The 19106-nt window shown below is 41.6% G+C and overlaps 2 protein-coding genes across 6 annotated transcripts; both read left to right on the top strand.

The window, feature by feature from the left end:
• Positions 1-330: 330 nt before the first annotated feature.
• LOC118394956 (death-associated protein kinase 3-like) lies at positions 331-15786 on the top strand. Of its 4 annotated transcripts, none has more exons than XM_052464132.1 (11): positions 331-449; positions 4483-4578; positions 9083-9304; positions 9832-9970; positions 11488-11617; positions 11935-11983; positions 12109-12135; positions 13187-13387; positions 13621-13666; positions 13846-14057; positions 14211-15786. In XM_052464132.1, the coding sequence occupies exons 2-11, from the start codon at positions 4517-4519 to the stop codon at positions 14524-14526; spliced, it is 1404 nt and encodes a 467-aa protein (XP_052320092.1). In that variant the 5' UTR covers positions 331-449; positions 4483-4516; the 3' UTR covers positions 14527-15786. The 4 variants fall into 4 exon arrangements, with proteins under 4 accessions (XP_052320092.1, XP_035644568.1, XP_052320090.1 ...); XM_035788675.2 differs by lacking the exon at positions 331-449 and adding an exon at positions 2834-2983 and having other exon boundaries at positions 13235-13387; XM_052464130.1 differs by lacking the exon at positions 331-449 and adding an exon at positions 2834-2983.
• Positions 15787-16158: 372 nt separating this feature from the next.
• Positions 16159-18476, top strand: LOC118394961 (uncharacterized). 2 transcript variants are annotated; one of them, XM_035788681.2, is made up of 7 exons: positions 16159-16281; positions 16445-16712; positions 16858-17034; positions 17345-17441; positions 17631-17784; positions 17942-17967; positions 18127-18476. In XM_035788681.2, exons 2-7 carry the CDS (start codon positions 16521-16523, stop codon positions 18147-18149), a joined length of 669 nt encoding a protein of 222 aa, XP_035644574.1. In that variant the 5' UTR covers positions 16159-16281; positions 16445-16520; the 3' UTR covers positions 18150-18476. The 2 variants fall into 2 exon arrangements, with proteins under 2 accessions (XP_035644574.1, XP_035644575.1); XM_035788682.2 differs by having other exon boundaries at positions 16163-16281; positions 16541-16712.
• Positions 18477-19106: the final 630 nt, after the last annotated feature.

Raw genomic sequence — 19106 nt, 5'->3', positions numbered from 1 at the left:
TCATGTTTCGTTCTGGATGTTATGAGATGTGTATGTGGCATTGTGGGGAATTGTGCTTAAGGCAAGTTCTTTGTCTTTCCTGAGCGTATAATCTAACATTGCCAGGAATAGTCCACCGCCCCCTCCCCTCTTGCATCCAAAGATCCTGAGAGGAAGCTCGTTAACAGCAAGAAATTCCACAATGTCCACAATTGATGCCAAATACATACGATTTATTGCAAGCTGTGCAGAATTAACAGGTGTTGAAATCTCTGCTCCCTGTGCATTCCTTGCTTGTCTTTCTGTCCAAAGTAACATGCATTTCAAATGTTCTTTGCTTGATGTGTGCCTCCCCAGTCAGTCCCTTGTTGCTATCAATGGCATGCTGGCAGTTATTATATCTGTAAGGGTTTTCCCCCCTCTTCCTCTGAAGAGGTGTAGTAGCAAGGATCGGACCAAGATGCGGCGTGGTAAGTGTCCATGTTTTTAATATGAAAAAAAAAAAACTCAACATGAACACTAATACAAAAACCGTGGACAAAACCGAAACAGTACCATGTGGCGAACAGACACGGAAACAAACACCCACAAACCAACAGTGAAACCCAGGCTACCTAAGTATGATTCTCAATCAGAGACAACTAACAACACCTGCCTCTGATTGAGAACCATACTAGGCCAAACACAGAAATAGAAAAACATAGATACACAAAACATAGACTTCCCACCCCAACTCACACCCTGACCATGCTAAATAAAGGCAAAACAAAGGAAAATAAAGGTCAGAACGTGACAATATCCAGTTTGGGTGAATGTCTTATCGGTGTTAGCATTGGAGCCGATGTAAAATTTTCGACAAGGATAGTAGAAAGCTGCATCTGCCTTGCAGGAATATTCCAGTCACTCTCTGCCTTTGAACCACACGCTACAAAATGCCCGTTTTCTCCCACAGTACAGGCAGGTTGGGTATTTCCCCAGATAAACCCACGCTGGCTCTTCATCACTGAGGCCGTCAGGCACTAACGGAGGCGTCGGTGCTTGTAATAACCTGGCAGTGCTGCTGCTAGGTTCGGTCTTGGCGGCTGCAGGCCCCTCCTCGGGTTGGTTACCTACTATGTCACCAAGCTGCAAGATTGTTGCGGGGGTACCTTTGCTGCTGGGCTCGACGGCCTTGGCCTCGGTGATGAGCGTCAGCTCAGCGACCTTGGCCTCTGTGGCAGACTTCTCCCCCTCCTCGCCGCTTTGATCCGATGCTGCCATTGTGCCCTGGCGAAGCCACTTTCTAGTATCCACCATGCTACCTACCTAAATGTTAACATTAGCTAAATTCCATCCAGCTGAGCGGTGAAACTTTTTTTTTCTTCGTAGTACGTAACTTTGAAAGTAAACCTAAACGGTCAAATTGACCTTGCCCTTCTACTGTGAAGGCCAATCAAAATTAGTTTCTTTTTAACTGGTAAAATGTGTATGACGTACGTATGATGCATGCAAGGGAATTGCATGAATGAAGCATACACAACAAATCGGTTGGGCATGACGGAGGGGGCAGATTGTGGGACAGAATATGGATACAAAACTGAGGGGGCACAATATTCCAACTAAGGGGGCAATGCCCCCCTTTGCACCCTTGTGGCGCTGGGCCTGGTTATGAATACTCCTTCCTTTAATGAAAGCTGATTGAATTTCACTGATTATATCATCAAGGCCTTGTTTCAGCCTATTGACATAGACATGGGCAAGTAACTTATTGTCAGTTGCCAACAATGTGATTGGTCTCCAATTGTCCAGGTAAAGAGACTCCTTCTTTGGTTTGGGTATAAGAACTATTAGTCCCTGTCTCAAAGAAGGAGGTAAGATAGCATTAGCAATACCCTCTAATTTCAGGCCAAAAATGTTGATAGAATTCAGGAGACAACCTTTCCGGTCCAGGAGATTTACCTATAGGCATTTGTTTAATGGCTTGGTCCAACTCAGTAATATCTACATCAGAATAACCGTTTCTTAAATCTTTCTTCTATAGGCTAAACAGAGTTATAAAAGGAATCAAAAAAGGAATCCAAGTTGCCTTCCCAAAGATGACATTGATATAGTGAACTGTAGAAAGTGTATTTTCTTATTAATCACTTCAAAATCATCAGATATAGTGTCATTTACATAAATGGATTAAATCATATTCCTACTCTGCCTACTTTTCTCCAAATGAAAGAAATAAGATGTTTTTTTCTCTCACCTTTTTCAATCTATTTGGCCTTTGAATGGATGAAGGCATCATGTGCTTTATCGTTGTATATGTCGTTCACGTTGGCTTTTAGCAAGCTCTGGTTTTTCATTTTCATTTAAATCAAGTTTATTGCTCAGCCTGTTAATATCAACAATAATATCCATGAGCTTGATGAATCTTTTCCGAACTAGCATTTTACCATTAGCTACGGGACCCGTAGCCAGCAAGACATCGAATTCTGAATGTAATAATTTCCCATTTGTTAGTAGGAGAAAGATCAGAATCAAGACAGGTCTCTCTGATAAGAGCTTTAGACTGTAAACAAAATGACTCATTCTTTCAAATAAAATAATGAAATGTTCAATATGCTTTACAACATTTCTTTGTCATTATCAAAACAAAAGAATAATGGAACAATGGTCTGTCAGAGGAGCTGAAGAAATACTACATTCACTGACAAGATTCATAAGATTGGAAGATACCAACCAATAATAATTTCTATATTTGAATTGCCTGTCGCTAGTTGTAGAGTTAAACCAATAACATTTTTTAAAGTTGGATTCTGAGAACGTCAAATATCGGAAAGGTGAAAGTTGGAGCAGAAATGTATAATTAAGTTATATTAAAAATGGTCTGAATGCCTGGTGGGATACCTATCCATACAGTCATCAGGAGCCCCTCATGCCATATGGTCCATCCTGATATTGAACATGCTGTAATTATCTTCAACCACCTTTGACTCCGGAGACGAATGCGGGACCCGTAGCCAGTTAACGCTATAATGTAGGTAGCTGTCTACATTATTGTGATTAAATTACGTCATTTTTAAAATAAAAGTGCCATTTTACACAAACCTTAGCGTTTGCTTCGAATGCCGACCGTGTGTATGACAAGCACAGCTAGCATGCAGCGATTGCTAAATTGGATAGCAAGACTGGCTAATGTAAGTTAGCAGCTAGCAAGTTAACTAGATACAATGTAATAGTTTTGTCAAATTGTTACTATAGCTTAAATGTTATGAATAGTTATCGATTTGGCCCGTTGTCATATCAGCCCCGTGTTTTAGCTAGGTTTGCTGGTGAGCTATTTTCTTCTGGACTAAGTGGACAGACATAGTCTGCAAGATTTGTTTTGTTTTGCCTATTTAACAAATCGAAATGTTTTTTTTCTTGATAGCAGAAGTTAGCAAATGGTTATCTAATGTCATGTTAAAACCTCATTGAGAGCCTTTAATCTGCTAGGTAGTGGAATAATATGACGTAAGTATGACTGACTAATTCGTCGACATCAGCCTGCTGTGTTGACTTCGGCCAAATATGGACGGCCACTGCTGGTGTTGTTGGATCAAATCAAATGTATTGGTCACACACACATGGTTAGCAGATGCGTGTGTAGCGAAATACTTGTGCTTCTAGTTTCTGACAGTGCAGTAATATCTAACAAGTAATCTATCAATTCCCACTACACACAAATCTAAAGGGGTGAATGAGAATATGTACATATTTGTATTTTTTAAATTTAACCTAAGCAAGTCCAGTTAAGAACAAATTCAGTGGGTTAACTGCCTGTTCAGGGGCAGAACGACAGATTTGTACCTTGTCAGCTCGGGGATTTGAACTTGCAACCTTTCGGTTACTAGTCTAACACTCTAACCACTAGGCTACCCTGTCGCCCCATATAAATATATGGATGAGCGATGGCTGAGCAGCAAAGGCAAGGTGCAATAGCTGGTATAAAATACAGTATATACATGTGATATGAGTAATGTAAGATATGTAAACATTATTAAAGTGGCATTATTTAAAGTGGCAGTGTTTAAAGTGACTAGTGATCCATTTATTAAAGTGGCCAGTGATTGGGTCTCAATGTAGGCACCAGCCTCTCTGAGTTAGTGGTTGCTGTCTGGTGGCCTTGAGATAGAAGCTGTTTTTCAGTGTCTCTGTCCCAGCTTTGATGCACCTGTACTGACCTCGCCTTTTGGATAGTAGCGATGTGAACAGGCAGTGGCTCAGGTGGTTGTTGTCCTTGATTATCTTTTTGGTGGGGGAATGTGCGGGCTGTCATAAATCCATAATGTATGTATGTGTTTGTTTAAGCTGATTTTATTATCACTGCCACCTAATGTTGCCATAACATGTCTATAACAATCAATCCTGTAGTTCATTTAGGCATTTCTGCTCATGTCAACATCACATTCATCTGTCATTGTTATGATATTGGTCTTTGTGCTCCTTCTCTGGTAGTTACTAAAACTATTTTGTTCCCCCTCTTCTGTATTTCAGTGTGATTCAAGACAGCTTCTCTCAGCAGCAACCCATGGCTGGCTTCAGGCAAGAGGATGTGGAGGTGTTCTACGATATGGGGGAGGAGCTGGGGAGGTAAGTTCTGACATCTGTAGGGCTAACTACTATTACTATCTGAGAGCGCACAGATTCTTCTGCTTTTTCAAGATCGGACGTGTTTGTGTGATACTGTTTTGCTGGATGATACTAGCCTTGACTTGATTCATCTTGCCCGGTGCATCAGTGGGTAGAGTTGGCACTTCAGGGCGAGTGAGGTAAACTCTAAACCTGGCCTACCCAGCACATCAGACAGTTTCAATCAAGTATGCCTACTAATGTGAATATGTTTTCAATGAGGTGGTAGAATAATACAGATCTCTTATCACCTTTTCGTTCTCGCTTGCATGTGAAGTGAAACACAATTTCTCTAAACAATCTTTTTAATATAGAATCTGTTGTTTGACTCTCATAATTGATATACCAGTTTAATACCACATATTTAACTTGAAAATGCATAGCAGGAGGAAAACATCCATTGGCACATCCCCAGTGTATTTGTGGGACTGTTTATTATACTGCATTGCACTCTGCCTTGTTATACAAGCTCTGTTTTTAGCAAGTCCTTGTAAACTAAACAGAGCTAGAGAAATAGAATGAGTCATGTGCTTGTAGAGGATTAAAACCTGACTTCATCTCAAATGGCACCCTATTCCCTTCATAGCGCACTACTTGAACATAGTGCTTTATATGGAAGTAGTTTTTTTTTGCTACAGTGTTGCAGCAGAAGAATGACATCATTGTGTTGGGTACTAACTTCTAAACTTGAAGTATCCTTATTCATGTTACCATATTAGAACTGACGGTATGGAAATCTACTGAGTGAGAAAGGGGAGTGCAGGAAGAACATGTTATTGTTAAATCTCAGGTATCATATGGAGAGGAGAAGTGCCACAGTCTGGTTTCAGTCAACAGCTAAGGTAGGACAGCCATGAGTTGGGGAGGAGTGAGGAATTTGGGCATTTATTTTCTGTCCATCCCTCTAAGTTTAGACTTACTGTGAGAGGAGGGGAGACTAAGTTTGCTCAGGAAACTGTAGGAGTTAATGTTCTCCTGTGACGAATTTCCATCATGTGGATTCTGGAGAGGTTATTTTTGAGATCAATGTAGAACCACCATTTTTTTTAAATGGGGGGTGACAGACATTGCCTAATACAGAGAAGCTGTTCTACAAGATATATTCCCAAATAAATGTTTTCTTAAGTATTTTATTTTCTCTGTTAAGCTGTGTACACTGAACTGACATGCATGATTGTTGCTGACACTCCAACGTTCAGATGAAGGGAATTAAATAGTCTATAATGCGCACCACCGCAGCGCTCAATTCAAACGGTGGTGTGTAGCCTACAGGGAAACATGTATTCTGGCAAGCAATCAATGCACAATAATTCTTAATGTAATCACATGAACACTTTTAAAAGCACTTTTGGCAAATGTAATTTGAAAGCAGTTTTGGCCTAAAAAAAAAAAAAAGGGGATCACAGTTTTCCATTGCTACCACATTTATGTCTCTACTCCTTCAATTGCGCAAGTGGTATGTTTTGACAAATGTAGTTACAACAGGAGTTTCAAGCATGTTAGGGGCAGCTGCATAACAGAGCTCTTAAAGGGGCAATGGTCTCTTAAAAGGGCAATGACATAGGCCTACTTCGTAATAGAAACAACAACAATAAAAAATGTGGGTAGTGAATAATAATAATGAATTAATAATAACAATCAGGATGTTGTGTCCAATGGGGTAAATGTAAAGGGACAAATGCCTACGTACATTTTCAGTGGTGATGCATCACATGGGGCAGGTGGGGCTCCTGCAGATTTGCATGCAATTCTGTTATTTCATGTCACAACAATAAATCAGTTGGCAAATTATTTTATTTTAGAAAATTGCTTTATCTAATAAAGCATATGTGGTCGCTTTCCCATTGTCTCTGTTTGTTTTGGTACATTTTAATCTCCAAAATGCAGCTGTCTCAGCCTCGCTCTGTGCTTTCTGTGGTGGAGGGGCAGACAGAGAAAGTACTGTGTGTACACTACCAGTCAAAAGCTTTAGAACTCCCCCACCTTTCAATTTTTTATAGAAATTTAAGCAGTTCAAGTCCAGTGAATAACCTGAAATGGTACAAAGGTAAGCGGTAAACTGCCAGAGGTTTAAAAAAAAGTTTAGGTTACCAAAAACTGAAAAAATCATTTACATTTCAGAGTTATATTTTTTAAAAAAGGCCTTTTTCAGGGAACAAGTAATGGGTTAACAACTTACAGCTGATCTGCAGCAATGGAAGTAAATTAAGCCTAGAAGATTGATGTTAACAATTCCTACAGGTCTCCCAACTTTTGTTGATACAAACCTGGACAAACCCCCTGTCTGTATAAAAGCAGTGTTGGAACAGACTGTGTTACTACACCCTCTTAAGCATTATTTGGACAATATTGTACTGCAAGAAAGAAAGTAGTATATTGCTATCATAATGGCGAGAAAAAGGCCATTTTACAAAGGAAGACAAACCCTATAACCCAATAAAAAATGGAAAAATTTAGGTGTTCTAAAACTTTTGACTGGTAGTACAGGTGTCGTTTATCTTCTCTGGTTGTACGTGATTGGCTCAGGGTGCTGTCACTCATGAGGACACTACGTCCCCGCAGCACCTGCTGGGAGAGCTAGCCAGCAAAAGCAGGGTGCACCTGATACAATGATTGTTATCGATTATATTGACTGATTGGTTCTGTATGGGGTGACGAAAGCCCCTCTTCGGTGCTCCATTGGTTTACAGTAGAAGTTCCCGCCCAGTAAGGCTCATTGTCATTGGCCAAAGATAAACCAACGTCTTGTGCGGGTTAACTCTGGACTGATGTGTCAACTTCATAGCTAGCTAGTTGTTTACCACACGCTGTTACCACTTCTGCTTGGTAGCGTAGCTATGTAGCTTAGTTATGTCCTAGAAAATGATTTTCTACCTTTAGTATTATGAAGGAAATGTGTATAGAACGCCTGGTGCTCATTATTCACCTAAACTTTAAAATATGTCCATCCAATAAAATAAAGTATGTTGGAAAATGAGATTCAGTTCGAGTGGTTGGTGGTGGATCATGTAGCAGTTGCTAACATTTGTTTTGACGTAGGCTAGCTATAATATCCTTTAGGCTACATGCATTATAGTTGATGTTTGATGGCAGACTGTATTAGGCATGGAACCACATGTAAAAGCAGGGTTAGTTATACATATCTTTGATGGAAGTGTGCAATAGATTGAGCAAGAGAATAGTTGCATGTTGTTAACCGGGGCCCTTTATAACAGGCAGGCAGACACAGAATATTGCAGACAGATTACTAGCTCGTTTACACTAGAAAAGTCTGCTGGACTACCGTGGTCTTCTGTGCAATAAGAGCTAAAGATATGGGAAGTAGCCATGTTATAACGTTTGTCTGTGGCTCAACTCATTTATGTGATTCAATGTGTAGTCAGTGTAGTGTACTGGTTTCGATGCCTATGAGCTTTGTTGATTTGAGTTTGCCCCACCAATATTTTCATTTTAAAATCACCCCTGTACATTTTATAGACACTATTTTGCATCAGTTGGGCAACAGGTGATAATGCCTATTGCTAATAGCACATCTGATAATATAGACCATGGGCTATATAGCATGGTCCAATGTTTTTTTTCAATGTTTCACCAATATGTTATTTCACTCATTTCTGGAGGTGGAAATTATATTCTAGATGGTATCAGCGTCATTTTATTTTCATTCATGTCCTTTTTAAAAAGCTTCTCGGACCTTCTACATAACAATGATCCCAGGGAGGACCCCGGACCCCCTAAGAAAAGGGACTGGGATTGGTCAAGCTCAGTTAAATACATGTACAAAATTATAATTTTTCCCTAAAAGCATGATGGTCATAGACTCTTACAGGCCGGTGACATCACGACTTCCCATCAAACCAACTCCTTGAATGCCCTACTCCTTGACATTTGCAGTTGTCTAAAAAACACTATTTTGCGATTTAAAAAAAAAAAACGCTTTAGTGTGCACTTTACTGTATACTTTTATACTTACAAACTTTTGAACAGTAAAAGTTCAAAAGTCACTGGTGAACGTCTAAGTTTCAGTCATGGGATTTATTTTTGTTTAGACTCCTGGGAAAGGGCTTGCAGACATACATTAAATGGCAGAGCAGAAAATTAATTTCTTTGCAGACACACAATAACCTAGGACATTCCGTTAGGAACGGATTCACTCTCTGGAATGCAGCATGTGCTAAATCAAATGTTGGGTGATTTTAGATTTTTTTTGTCACCCACTTTACATTTGCTAATGGTCTTCATCTTATTACATCAAAGTTATGAACCTGCCAGCCAGTGTGTTGCAATGCAGCCACTGAACACGAGCTTATACAATCTGTAGTCAAGATTGGTATATTGCTTCAAATCAGGATTTTCCTAGATGAGCTATCTGATTGTGGCCCAGTCACTCTTTCCTGTGTTTTCTATGTTCATGTGTTACTTTGTATCATCATTCTCATGATGTCATTTCCCCCCCTCCGCTCAGCGGACAGTTTGCCATCGTACGGAAGTGTAAAGAGAAGCCCTCTGGCTCTGAGTACGCCGCCAAATTCATCAAGAAGCGTCGCCTGTCATCTAGCCGCCGGGGCGTTAGCCGCGAGGAGATCGAGAGGGAGGTGAACATCCTGAGAGAGATCCAGCACAGCAACATCATAACGCTACACGACATCTTCGAGAACAAGACCGACGTCATCCTCATCCTGGAGCTGTAAGGGAGACTAGATGATACCAGGGTCATATTCATAAATAATGTCAGAGTAGAAATTCTGATCTCGGATCAGTTTGGTCTTTAAAAATCACAATTCATGAGATAGGGGCGGCAGGTAGCCAGGTGGTTAGAGCATTGGGCCAGTAACCGAATGGTTGCTAGATAGAATCCCCGAGCTGACGAGCTAAAAATGTGTCGTTCTGCCCCTGAACAAGGCAGTTAACCCACTGTTCCTATGCCGTCTTTTGTAAATACGATTTTGTTCTTAACTGACTTACCTAGTTAAATAAAGGTTCAATAAAAAAAGAAAGAAAAAACATAGACATGGGGACGTGATCCTAGAACAGCACAATACTCTGAGACATTTTATACATATGGCCACAAACCTGGGTTCAAATTAGCCTGTGTGACATTCTGTTCCTGCTCTCTTGTTAAGTGAAAAATCCCAAAACATCCTGATGTGGTTCTGTTGAGATACTAGTTGTGTGTGTTGTTTTAGAGATTCATCTGTTTATGTTGTGTTTCAGGGTGTCTGGGGGGGAGCTGTTTGACTTCTTGGCAGAGAAGGAGTCTTTAACAGAGGAGGCTGCCACACAGTTCCTCAAACAGATCCTGGATGGGGTCCACTACCTGCACTCCAAATGCATAGCTCACTTTGACCTCAAGGTACACACACACACACACACACACACACACACACACATCCCGGACGGGGTCTACTACCTTCAGTGCCGCACTCCAAACGCATCGCACACTTTGATCTCAAAGTGGACTGTATGCTGTGGAGCTGGGTAAGCCAGGGTCATGTTCAACGAAAAACGTTTTGCAATAGAATACACTTCTTATTCTTAAGTCCAGGTTGTCCCTAGTGCTTAGTGAACACCATCCAGGCTGGTGTTTTCAACAGTCATCCTTATTAAACACATACACTATATGTACAAAATTATGTGGACACACCTTCAAATTAGTAGACCCGTTGCTGACAGATGTATAAAATCGAGTACACAGCCATGCAATCACCCATGCAAACATTGGAAGTAGAATGGTCTTACTGAAGAGTTCAGTGACTTTCCACGTGGCACCGTCATAGGATGCCATCTTTCCAACAAGCAGTTTGTCAGATTTCCGCCCTGCTAGAGCTGCTCTGGTCAACTGTAAGGGCTGTTGTTGTGAAGTGGAAACGTCTAGGAGCAACAACGGCTCAGCTGCAAAGTGGTAGGCCACACAAGCTCACAGAACGGGACTGCCGAGTGCTGTAGCGGGTAAAAATCACTTCCGAGTTGCAAACTGCCTCTGGAAGCAACGTCAGCACAAGAACTGTTTGGAGCTTCATGAAATGGGTTTCCATGCCAGAGCAGCCACACACAAGCCTAAGATCACCATGCGCAATGCCAAGTGTCGGCTGGTGTGGTGTAAAGCTCGCTGCCATTGGACTCCAGAGCAGTGGAAATGTGTTCTTTGGAGTGATGAATCACGCTTTACCATCTGGCAGTCCAACGGACTAATCTGGGTTTGGCGGATGCCAGGAAAACTCTACCTGTCCCAATGCATAGGGCCAACTGTAAAGTTTGGTGGATGAGGAATAATGGTCTGGGACTGTTTTTCATTGTTCGGGCTAGGTCCCTTAGTTTCAGTGAAGGGAAATATTAACACTGAAGAATACAATGACATTTTGGACGATTCTGTGCTTCCAACTTTGTGGCAACAGTTTGGGGAAGGCCATACAGAAATGGTTTGTTGAGATCGGTGTGGAAGAACTTGACTGGCCTGCACAGAGCCCTGACCGCAACACCATCTAACGCATTTTGGATGAATTGGAACGCCGACTGCGAGCCAGGCCTAATCGCCCAACATCAGAATGGAAGAAAGTCCCCGCAGCAATGTTCCAACATCTAGTGGAATGCCTTCCTAGAAGAGTGGAGGCTGTTATCGCAGCAAAGGGGAGACAAGCTCCATTCCCATGATTTTGGAATGAGATGTTTGACAAGCATGTGTCCACATACTTTTGGTCATGTAGTGTACCATGATAGTATACTGTTTAGGATATTATAATAATAGTAATAATCATTCAGGTCAGTTATTTATTTTCAACATATGACGTTGTTATTATATTTCAAAACATTTGTAGTGTATCCATTTTCTTCTAACTTGTATTATGGAATGCTTGTTTGTTTTTGTTGCAGCCGGAGAACATTATGCTGCTGGATAAGAATGTTCCCAACCCCAGGATCAAACTCATCGACTTCGGCATCGCTCATCAAATCAAAGCTGGGAACGAGTTTAAAAACATCTTCGGAACGCCAGAGTTCGTTGGTGAGACCCTACCGCTCAAGACCAAAAGAGCCATGAACAGTTTTAACGGCATTAGTACGGCTTTTATTTTCAAATGGATTCTTTTCACTTCGGGTTTTGATTCCCTTTGGAAAAAATACATTCCTCATTCCTATGAAAGACATACAGTATGCATAAAATGTCCGTCCAGAAATGTTATTGTTATGCTATGCCCACATGGGGAAAATATTCCTTGACATTTATCTTATTTAGTGGAGGTCTGTTGATGTCCTTGACGACCATCTGGGTTGAATTGAAGCTTTAAAGCGATTCTGGTGTTGATGCTGCTTGTTTTACAGCTCCAGAGATAGTCAACTATGAACTGCTCGGCCTGGAGGCTGACATGTGGTAAAATGGACTAAGATCATTTAAATGTTAAATGTTTTTTTCTGATTTTGAGAATGTTTTCTTGTTGTTGCTGTTGTTTCTCTCTGAGGGTAAATCTCACTAAGTTTTGTACCTTTTGTCTCCAGGAGTATTGGAGTTATCACATACATTCTGTAAGTACTTGTTCACATTATAATGGTTGTCTCTTTTCATACAGTCAGTTGAGCAATATTAAACAGTGTTATGTTCAATTCTTTCAAATCTACACACATTTTTGCATTACAAATGACAACTCTAGAAGTGACACGTATTTCTCAGTAATTCCATCGTCAAAATGATGATATAGCAAGAAAGCCAATCTACTGTGTATAACGTTTAGCCATGACCTGAAAAATGACATGATACAGTACTACTGTTTTACCTCCTGTTGAGTGTTCTTATTGTGTTCTCACCATGCTGTCTGTTGGTCCTCAGGTTGAGTGTTCCTATTGTGTTCTCACCATGCTGTCTGTTGGTCCTCAGGTTGAGTGTTCCTATTGTGTTCTCACCATGCTGTCTGTTGGTCCTCAGGTTGAGTGTTCCTATTGTGTTCTCACCATGCTGTCTGTTGGTCCTCAGGTTGAGTGTTCTTATTGTGTTCTCACCATGCTGTCTGTTGGTCCTCAGGTTCTCACCATGCTGTCTGTTGGTCCTCAGGTTGAGTGTTCTTATTGTGTTCTCACCATGCTGTCTGTTGGTCCTCAGGTTGAGTGTTCCTATTGTGTTCTCACCATGCTGTCTGTTGGTCCTCAGGTTGAGTGTTCTTATTGTGTTCTCACCATGCTGTCTGTTGGTCCTCAGGTTGAGTGTTCTTATTGTGTTCTCACCATGCTGTCTGTTGGTCCTCAGGTTGAGTGTTCCTATTGTGTTCTCACCATGCTGTCTGTTGGTCCTCAGGTTGAGTGTTCTTATTGTGTTCTCACCATGCTGTCTGTTGGTCCTCAGGTTGAGTGTTCTTATTGTGTTCTCACCATGCTGTCTGTTGGTCCTCAGGTTGAGTGTTCCTATTGTGTTCTCACCATGCTGTCTGTTGGTCCTCAGGTTGAGTGTTCTTATTGTGTTCTCACCATGCTGTCTGTTGGTCCTCAGGTTGAGTGTTCCTATTGTGTTCTCACCATGCTGTCTGTTGGTCCTCAGGTTGAGTGTTCTTATTGTGTTCTCACCATGCTGTCTGTTGGTCCTCAGGTTGAGTGTTCCTATTGTGTTCTCACCATGCTGTCTGTTGGTCCTCAGGTTGAGTGGTGCCTCTCCGTTCCTGGGGGAGACCAAGCAGGAGACTCTGACCAACATCTCAGCAGTCAACTATGACTTTGACGAGGAGTACTTCAGCAACACTAGTGAGTTGGCCAAGGACTTCATCAGACGGCTGCTGGTCAAGGATCCCAAGTAAGCCTGGTTTACACTGGACGGAATATGCCAGGGAATGCTTAACATAACATACACAAGAACCATGTACTTTGTCTGTCTTTTTTAATAGCATATTATCTTAGGGACCCGAGCAAGAAATAAAGGTTTGTACCTTGTTGCACCAATGTTAGAACTGCAAGTACTAAAGCATAAAAGTAAGGAAGAAATTAGATTGCTTTTCATCTCTAATCATTTACAAATGCTTCTTCCAGGAAGAGAATGACCATCGATGACAGCCTTCAGCATCCCTGGATCAAGGTAGGTACCTTTCACCATCTCATACATACTGTACCTCACATATCACTAACCCCCCCCAAAATATATGCAACTGCTGGCTTATAGCACCCATTATACTGATGTTTTTTGGCCAGACAAAATAATTGAGCACCCCCCCACACACTTTTATCTACTATCCATTAAACCCCCTCTCCTCCCAGGTGATCAAGAGGCGAAACGTTCGCCAGGAGGAGAGCGGAAAGAAGCCGGAGCGCAGGCGCCTGAAGACAACACGTCTAAAGGAGTACACCATCAAGTCCCACTCCTCCATGCCCCCCAACAACACCTACGTTAACTTCGAACGCTTCTCCCAGGTGCTGGAGGAGATCGCTGCTGCCGAGGAGGGGCTGAGAGACCTGGAGCACAACCAGAGGTAGGGGGGGGGGGGGATAAACGGAGGGATGGATGGATGATTCAATGAATGGGCGGATGAATTAATTTGTGATTATTAAAAACACATATAAAGCCATTCTATTTGGGTACAACAATATATCTATCCATTCATGCTAACATCTCTCTTCTCCAGGTCATGTCAGGAGGACGTGGCTGCTCTACTCTCTATCTATGAGGAGAAGGAGGGCTGGTACAAGGAGGAGAACCAGAGCATCGGCAGCAACCTGGATCACATCCGCCAGGCTCTGCAGTGTACCCAGGCCCAGCGCAGGCAGAGTCAGGAGGATGCCCGTGCCGCCATGCTGGCTGCTAACGCACTCAAGAGGACGTTTGGGCGCCTGGAGAACCGCTACGAGGTCCTGGCGGAGCAGGTGGCGTCGGAGATGCGCTGGGTGGAGGAGCTGGTCAGAGGGATAGAGCGGGAGAAAGACAGTCTGGTCATGCCCTGAGACCTGGCTCCAGCTTGGCTTGTAGAATAGTCCTGAGCCTGGCCTGCCTTCTAGAATCACTGACATTATTCTCATAGAATCACTGACATTAGTCTGAATCTACGCTCTTCAGTTTCTTCTTTCTAGGGCGGTCTGGTCATGGCCGGTAGGCAAAGTCCTACCGGGCTGGGGCTGGAATCACTGAATGACATTATTCTAGTTCTCAGCTTACTTCCTACTATGTCCGTGTGTGTGTATGGTACAGTCAGGACAGTACATGTACACCAGCTCTCAGACTTTTTTTGGTGTTGGTGTGGTTGTTGGAATCAGACATTACTCTGTTTCTGCACTCTCAGCTTCTTCTTTGTCTGTGTGTTTGTGGCACGAACAGGGCACATATTCTACACCAGCTGTCATCAGATTCAGAATGAGGGTCCAGAGTTCTTCGGGTTAGAGAAAACGCTTGGGCCCCCGATCATAATCCATGCTGCCCCTCACACACATTTGATTGGGAAAAAGGTTATAGGGAGATCTCAGTACTTCATCCTATTGACAGTAGGCTATCTATTCTATACCATATGTCACTCAGCTGACTTGTTGTACTGTGATGCAAATGCAAACACTATAGCTGTCTTACCTAAGGAGAGAGTAGTCTTAAAATATATAGATTGTATAAACCAGTTTTGCTCTTTTATGCGCTGTGCCTGGATATAGAACACCTTATTGCCTATACATAAGCAAAAGGAAATATGTAGTAATGTAGCTAGACATGTTAGTGAAAATACAGGCTTAGTTGATGTCCCTCAAAACGCTTTGGGCCAGTTTCCTGGATAAAAGCATGCTCAATGGAATTTGTCCATTGAATTTGGTTTTTAGCCCAGGACTAGGCTTAATCTTTGTCTGGGAAACTGCCCCGTTTGAGTACAACTATTGTACATAAGATTCTTCCCAAATGATCTGCATGATGTTAAACTATGTAAAGTATAAAAATATATATTTTTTCATTACGACCATAACAACCCACACACTTCAGACATTCCACGAGTTAGTCATTAAATCTATGCATCGCATTCCATGTTCACCATAAAACTATAGAACCCTATATACTGTGTAATTCCCTAGATTAATATTCTCATTTGCATTTGAGAATACAGCAGTGTTCCAAACTATCTCCCACTGAATTATTTTAATGTACGCAAAACGTATAATTGGTATGTATTTATTGGTTTGAACCGTTTTAGACAGGTTTGTGTTTTAAATAAACAAGCTTAAATACATGTAGCTTAACTTTCCTTGTGTATATGTATTGTGTCCATTGAGATAACTTAATAAACATTTGATCTTCTAATATCGAATCCTTGTGGAAAGTAATTGAGGGAAAGATTCTTACAACTTAATAAACATTTGACCAGCTAAAATCGAATTCTTATGGGCTCTGGTCAAAAGTAGTGCACTAGATACAGAATGGGGTGCCATTTGGGATATATTTGATCTCTAGGTGTTGTGATGTCATAGGAGTCTACGACCATTTGTCAGGGAAAGTGTAGTCTTATTTCTACAAGTAGTTGGCATGTGAACAACCTTCTACAAAAGGATTTGTTTAAAAAGTAGTGAGATGGAATGTGCAGTGATGAGCGAGGAGTGTACTGTACACTAGTCCTGGCATGATAAAATAAACACAGAGGGGCTGCTAGGATTCTTCCTCCTATAAAAGCATTCTAACTAAGATGTGGCGAAAGACTGGGTATTGGTTTTAAAGGGGATATTTGGACAAAGGTAAGTGAGGTGTTTTTGTTGAACGAGGACTCTACAGTTTAAACGGAAAACCTTACAATATACAGTACTTCTTCAGCCTGTGTAACGTGAGTCATTAGGCTCAGTTGATAAAGACAAGTGTTAACTTCTGTCTGGACTTATGAGACTTTTTTTCCCATCACAGTGGACACAAAAGAGTCCTTCCGCCTGAAGCTGCAACTGCTGTCTGTCTCTGTTGTCAGACATAACCGACAAGGGATATGATCTTTGTCATTCCCAGCGCAACCACAGCTCCCTTCAACACCATGGCTCGTTCCAAGTCATCCGGGACCTGCTGTAACCTGGTGATGGCACTGCTGACCCTGTGGTCCATGGTCTCCCTCATCGTTATCGTGGTGTGGGCCACCTCTCCTCACATGAAGGGCGTGGCCCAGTGCAACGTAGCCCAACAGGTGTGGACCACAGTGTGTGTGCCTGCTTGTTCAGCAGTATGGTGCCCTCCCTATCTGGGTACAACCCAGGGTACACTGTCTGTACATGAGCTCGAGCCAGTGCTTGCTGTGAGCTTACCGGTACAATCTTAACTCTGTTACACAGTCCCTGACGGAGAAGATGGAGGGGGCGAAGGTTGTGTGGGAGAAGGAAAAGCAGGCCTTGCTGGAGTCTGTAAGGCTGAGCCAGGAGAACCAAACCACACTGCAGCAGGAGATGGAGGTTGTCGCTGAGAGACTGAGAGAGAATTACGTGTCCTTGAGCCTCAGCCTGCAGGAGAATGTGAGTGTAGCCTCCAATGTCATTTTAGACATTCACATGTTTGACATCCTTGTTCATGTTCAGAATACATAGACTATAGATTGTATGCTGTTCATGTTCAGAATACATAGATTATAGATTGTATGCTGTTCATGTTCAGAATACATAGATTATAGATTGTATGCTGTTCATGTTCAGAATACATAGACTATAGATTGTATGCTGTTAATGTTCAGAATACAACTCCTTGGCATCCAAACTTTTGGTCAAAACTATCTATTCTAAAACAACATATAGATTGTCAGTGACTGTAGATTTGCTTTGTACACAGGCGATGCTGCATGCGAATGAAACAGCACAAATGAGTGCTATTTTCCTGCACAGAGACACACAGAGAAATATGTCCCTAGATCTGAGTCTACAGAGAGGTACGGTATTACTGGATCAAAGAATACATATATATATATATATATTATTTAAGCAAAGTCCCATTGAGACAGTGTCCTGGACATAAATCATATCACTCTCGTGATAGCGATTACAGAATAACCAACATATCTTACATTATAAATGTTATTTTATGACACTGGAAGATGTTCCGTTTTTTATTACTGTAGAACATTTTGAGTGGTTACGATTCAACTTCACCCAAGCTGTCCACCAGTCCCACTCCTGCTCTGCTTCATGTGATGCTTCAAATAGCCAGGCGGTGGCAGCAATGAGTCAAATGAAAGCCTGCGAGTCCAGCAAACACTATATGATGACACAAATGTGAGTATACAGCAGCTCATATGTAAAAATATATGTAAATACAAAAAACTAAACTAAAAACTGTATTTGTGCTGTAGACACCAGCATTCCCGTTATTGTTCAGTTTCATTTCCACTAAACAAATATCTTAAAAAGGACATTATGTTTTGTATTACAGGGAAAGAAGAGGTTGCAAGATCAATGGTAATTCACCACAAGAATCACTTCTGTTTATTGCTCATACACACTATGATTGATAACCTCATATATGCAGGCTTGTATCAAACCAACATGGCATAATAGCTTCCAATTGCTTTAGTTTATCTGTGTCCTAATGTCGTTTTTTTCCCTACTTTCTCTCAGGATTGTCATCCAGTGCTTTTTGACTGTGAGGAGAGAAATATGATGGCCACATTGTTAATCTGACGGGTTTATTAATTCATGTGATTAACACATACTTATTTCACCGTGCTCTGTGTGTACTGTTACATATTATATTTTTCTGTAGGGTTGGAAACATGTTGCACTGCTTTACATTTACATTTAAGTCATTTAGCCATGTGTCTGTGTTGTGTTATTCCTCTGTGGATAAAACACTCCTGGGGGTAGGTCAGCTTTAATATTGCAGATAGATGGTGGGTTCTATCAATGCAATTGTCTGCATCATTTCTAATCCCCCTTGTATTTTTCACAATACAGTATTACACTCATGACATGACTGTGATGGAATATCATGTACAATTTTCCAGCTATGACCTGAACCCTATGTGGGGCGGCAGGTAGCCTAATGGTTAGAGCGTTGGGCCAAAGATCTAGCTCACCAGTCGAGGTTGCGACACCAGGAATTAAAGTGTAACGAATTCGGGTGGCATTTTCTACCAAGAACGAACATACTCGTCCATGCCGACCGTGTATCGAATCCCAACAAGGCTGCTGTATTTAGCCTTGCATCGTTTTTAATGCTTTATTTTCCCTACCCTGACAATCTGAGAGTAGAAAAGTATCGGGCTTCATCCGACAATCCTCGTTCCTCTCACCCCGTAAATCTGTCATCATCATCCATAACTTTTTATTATGAAAACCTGTCTCTTTTCGTCAAATCGCTCACCCTCTTCAGGATTCACATTTATAGAAGGGTAGCCTGAATGTGTTAAGCCTGAACACCACAGGAGTTAAATCTTGTTCATCTCAAATAAGAGAAACGGCTTAATTTATACATCTAATATCAAGTTCACATCGAAAGCATAATGTTGGCGGAGTTGTTTTGATTGTAAATCAAGGAAGTAATTGAAGACACATATTTGGAGAAAGACGTGAGAATGACAAAATGTACTCGAATGGTT

The sequence above is a fragment of the Oncorhynchus keta genome, chromosome 15 (assembly GCF_023373465.1).
Source record: "Oncorhynchus keta strain PuntledgeMale-10-30-2019 chromosome 15, Oket_V2, whole genome shotgun sequence".
Taxonomy (NCBI): Eukaryota; Metazoa; Chordata; class Actinopteri; order Salmoniformes; family Salmonidae; genus Oncorhynchus; species Oncorhynchus keta.
The sequence above is the reverse complement of the archived record's forward strand: the minus strand, read 5'-3'. Positions and strand labels throughout refer to the sequence as shown.

Excerpts from the sequence above, each read along its gene's own strand:
- LOC118394956 (XM_052464132.1), top strand. The coding sequence starts at position 4,517 with ATGGCTGGCTTCAGGCAAGAGGATGTGGAGGTGTTCTACGATATGGGG. Across the intron at positions 9,971-11,487 it reads TAGCTCACTTTGACCTCAAG|CCGGAGAACATTATGCTGCT; the intron begins GTACACACACAC and ends TTTTTGTTGCAG. Across the intron at positions 13,388-13,620 it reads CTGCTGGTCAAGGATCCCAA|GAAGAGAATGACCATCGATG; the intron begins GTAAGCCTGGTT and ends TGCTTCTTCCAG.
- LOC118394961 (XM_035788681.2), top strand. The coding sequence starts at position 16,521 with ATGATCTTTGTCATTCCCAGCGCAACCACAGCTCCCTTCAACACCATG. Across the intron at positions 16,713-16,857 it reads AGTGCAACGTAGCCCAACAG|TCCCTGACGGAGAAGATGGA; the intron begins GTGTGGACCACA and ends TCTGTTACACAG. Across the intron at positions 17,035-17,344 it reads GCCTCAGCCTGCAGGAGAAT|GCGATGCTGCATGCGAATGA; the intron begins GTGAGTGTAGCC and ends CTTTGTACACAG.